The sequence below is a fragment of the Podarcis liolepis genome (genome assembly GCF_965112155.1).
Source record: "Podarcis liolepis genome assembly, chromosome: 9".
In the NCBI taxonomy this organism is placed as follows: domain Eukaryota; kingdom Metazoa; phylum Chordata; class Lepidosauria; order Squamata; family Lacertidae; genus Podarcis; species Podarcis liolepis.
The window spans coordinates 71771488-71775830 of NC_139564.1; the positions used below are offsets into that span (position 1 = coordinate 71771488).

Below are 4343 nucleotides of genomic sequence, written 5' to 3' on the forward strand. Positions count from 1 at the left end.
AAATACGGTAGGTTTCTATTACAGTGGTACCTCGGGTTACATATGCTTCAGATTACATATGCTTCAGGTTACAGACTCCACTAACCCAGAAATAGTGCTTCAGGTTAAGAACTTTGCTTCAGGATGAGAACAGAAATCATGCATTAGCGGCGCAGCAGCAGCAGGAGGCCCCATTAGCTAAAGTGGTGCTTCAGGTTAAGAACAGTTTCAGGTTAAGTACGGACTTCCGGAACGAATTAAGTACTTAACCTGAGGTACCACTGTATACAAGCCAGGTCAGCATCCTTAATTCCTTGACCATACTTCTGGCTACTTCTGTGTAATCTGACAAGACCTGACATGGAAGGCAACTGGCGAATAGAAAAAGTCATCTGTTAAAGATCCAATGTGATGTGTGCATGTTAGACAGAAATATTTATTTTAGTTACACAACTGCGGTGCTGTGCTGGAGCAGAAAGATTTGTCTTGTTTCCTTCCTGAATGTTCACAGGTTATTTGGCATTCCTTTGAGCTATAAATTACAGCCATAAGCTTGAACCAAAGGAGTTTGTTTAAAAGTAGGCTGGAGTAGGAAAACGACACACACACACGCTTGAAAAAGAAGAGAGACTTATTTCTACGTCAGCCCATTAAAGCAGCCCAATTCATCTTTCTCTTGCGTGGAGAACTAAGTTTCTCTAAGGATCTCACTCTGTGCTTCGCCATGAAGACGGCCACAATCTTTTTCGTAATTTTTGTCAGTTTCATGGGAGGCTTAGGAAAAAATCCAAGGCCAAAGAAAAGGAGCAACGGTGACGAAATAAATTTTTATACTAAAGCGAAAGATGCCTGCACGATGAATATGAGTGGAAATGGCGAAGTGACACTCAGAATAGAATGCAGGAGTCAAGGCAAAATTTACTGGTGTGAATATACTGGGAATCCATCGCTTTGTCGTTCTTTTAATAACAACCAAAGGGTTTATTGGAATCAGATTGCCATGGACCGAAGGAAACAGACCAACGCCTGTCAGCCGAATGCAGCTCTGAAGCCTTCCATGTGCCAGAGAGCTCCTCCTGAGGCTCACATGAAGCAAGTGGCTTCCAGCATAAAGCCAAACCCGCAGGCAGATACTGTCAATCAAGCAAAGGCAGTCCCGAACCCTGCAACTTCTCCAAAGCAAGTTAAAAAAAGCCAAGCAGGGAAAGCCTTGCTTAAAAAAACAGGGAGACCCAAACCATCTCCTTTGCCTCCTACAAAAGCAACCCAAGAAGGTCAGATGTCTGGAAACGATTCTGAAGCGATGAAGTTAGCGCGGAAGCATTGCTGGGAGTCCCTGCATGGCATCTGTTCCTACATCATCAGCATCTTTAGCGGCTGAGGAGGAAAAGGTAATTTTGTCTCTGTCATACTAAGATGTGGTTCTGAATTTCTAAGAGCTGGATCTAGAACTACAGCTTGAACCCAAAAGAAAGGACACGACAAGACTGGTTTATTGTGATAAGTTAAGAGTATGGGGGGGGGGATGTATTAGCAAAATCCCACTAAATTAAGTGCTTCTATATCCAAATGGGATATAGAGTTTAATGGGTTTATAATGAGTTTAATAGTGTGTTTAATGGGAACTATTTAAGCATGTGCACTTAATTCTCCATTTGAAATCAAGGTGACAAAGATTGGTTTATCTTTAGCTGGATAAAGTTGTTTAGTTATGAACCAGGTTATTTAGTGATGAACCATAGCTATTTAGTGACGAAACGAGCACTTTCCTGTGAGATATATTTTCAGTTAATAGTTTTGTGGTGCGCCAAAAGTTCTACCCAAGTTATTTCTACTCAAGTTATACATAAGACCTTATTAACTGGTATTACTCTAATGCTTTTCTTATAGGACATTTCCTGCTAAAGAGCTATTCCACCAGAATACTTTGAGCTCTGTTCCCCAAGAATATAGTATTTTAACTATATTTGTTGGCTCGTAAGTTTGTTTTGTTAGGTCATTCAGCCAAAGCAGTCAAGCCAATCGTGCCTAACAGGAGAACAGGCAAAATTCTGTCTTTCAGTGTTTTCAGTTTTATGAAAACTGTTTCCATTTTGGTGTCAAACTGTATTAAGGAACGGGGAGGGGGGGAGAATGAAAGAGAGAGTTTCTCTCTGGCAATGGTAATTTATTGTTAAACTATAGGTTGAAAGGCAGGTTGTTGATTTCCAAATGTATTCTTAACTTGTCAATCAGCAAAGCAGATCATTAAACATCTAAAATGTATAGTCCTAATTTTATGGCTTGAAGTTAAATAGAAGAAGTATGCATTTTAATGTGTTAAATGAATATAAAAGAACATTGTACAGAAAACTATGCTGCCAGTGGTGTTCACTAGATTGACTGGAAAAATGTAGGTTCTCATCTAAGTCTGACCGTGGACTTGGTTGGTAGTTCTTAGCCAGAAATCACCCTCAGCATCCATGCTATGGTTGAAGTAAGAGCCATTTCCTTCAGAAGGGGGAGGCACATGACCTCTATACTGGTAGCCTGAAAGTGATTATCCAAGAAAAAACCCCTCTGCTACATGTATGCTTAGGAACTGTCTTTGCAGGTCTATTCTGGATAAATGTGTGAGTCTTAAAAAGCCTTAAATAGCACTTCCCTAGAATATATTATAGGGACGCAGGTTGCGCTGTGGGTTAAACCACAGAGCCTAGGACTTGCCGATCAGAAGGTCGGCGGTTCGAATCCCCGCGACGGGGTGAGCTCCCGTTGCTCGGTCCCTGCTCCTGCCAACCTAGCAGTTCGAAAGCCGGCGGGAAGGTAAACGGCATTTCCCTCTGCTGCTCTGGTTCGCCAGAAGTGGCTTAGTCATGCTGGCCACATGACCCAGAAGCTTTACGCCGGCTCCCTCGGCCAATAAAGCGAGATGAGCGCCGCAACCCCAGAGTTGGTCACGACTGGACCTAATGGTCAGGGGTGAATGCTGAAACTTTTCGATCTAGAACCCAAAACATTATGTTTGCTGGTAAAGGCTGAAAATGGAACGATGGTACCCAATAGTCAACATTCAGGACATAAGTGTCAGGGACCCCAGAGTAGAGCAAACAAAATCCCTCATTGGAAGAGATGTTTGACAGTGGAATAGACTCCCTCTGGAAGTGATGGACTATCCTTCCTTGGAAATTTTTAAGCAGCGGTTAGATGGCCATGTGTCAAGGATGTTTTAGTTGAGATTCCTGCCTTGCAGGGGGTTGGACTAAATGACCCCCAGGGTCTCTTCCAACTCTACAATTCTATGAATTATGCTGCTCCTTGGAATTGTGCATGCATGAATGAGTGTGTTTATCGATTTCTGGTAGCTTCCAGAAACCTGGGTTTATGCTTACAGAATGCAAGCTGAATTTACTAGTAGATGTATGTGAAGCCTCCTTTGAAATCGTCAATCTGCCGCTGCTGCCAAAATCTTGGTACAACTTATGATAAAATATTTGTGGCACATGAAGTACAATGCAATATTTAAATTCTATGTTTTTTTATAGAAAAGAAAGATCCAGTGTCTGTTTTTAAGGAGACAGCTTTCTAAACTATTTATTTCTTCTTGTTTTGCAGGGCAAAAGCCTTACAGTTGCTGAGCTCCTGACAACATTACTTTTTTCAGCTGGGTTTATATAAACAGCATTACATTTTTGCAGCTGTTCTTTCCCCCCCCCCCCCTATATCTCGATGAGTATTTTAAACTATAGCCCCAAAGATCTCCAGGAGGAGATAGCTATGAGTCAGTATAGCAGATGCCAATTTAATGACACTGGGCACTAAATTGTACTGTGTTGAGCACACTAATGGCTCGCTGAACACCAAGCTATAAATATTGTTCCAGTTTGTACAACTAATTAAAAAAAATCCATGTGTGTTTACTGAAATTGCATAATATGTGCTAAGAAAGTCAATTTCCATTTAGACAAGTCTGTTCATTGAAGTAGCAAGAGGGTGGGAGGCAATGAGGAAGCGAGAAGTGAGCTACAAAAACTTTTTTCGCTCCATAAGACGCACCTAGTTTTTAGAGAAGGAAAACAAGAAAAAAAAATTCTGATGAAACAGTGGATGTATGATTTTTGTGGTTCATGCTGTGGCCACAGACATGTGATTTGACGGTGAATTTGGGGTAGCCCAATGCAAAAATCCTGAGGATCCACGTGGATCCATGCTTTGTAACCACGTTTTTGCACCATTGCGGCCCCACGCAACAGTGGGTGCGTGATTTTTTTGGTGCAAGATGTAACCATGGACATGCTATGTGATCTGATGGTGAATTTGGGGTGACGCAATGCAAGACTCCTGAGGATCCATGGGCTTTTACCTCTCCCCTCCCAGGCAGCCTC

At 42.0% G+C, this 4343-nt stretch overlaps 1 protein-coding gene across 1 annotated transcript; it reads left to right on the forward strand.

The window, feature by feature from the left end:
• The first annotated feature begins 615 nt into the window (after positions 1–615).
• Positions 616–3605, forward strand: LOC310686220 (fibroblast growth factor-binding protein 2-like). The gene is made up of 2 exons (XM_083459411.1): positions 616–1370; positions 3574–3605. Exon 1 carries the CDS (start codon positions 704–706, stop codon positions 1358–1360), a length of 657 nt encoding a protein of 218 aa, XP_083315537.1. The 5' UTR covers positions 616–703; the 3' UTR covers positions 1361–1370; positions 3574–3605.
• Positions 3606–4343: the final 738 nt, after the last annotated feature.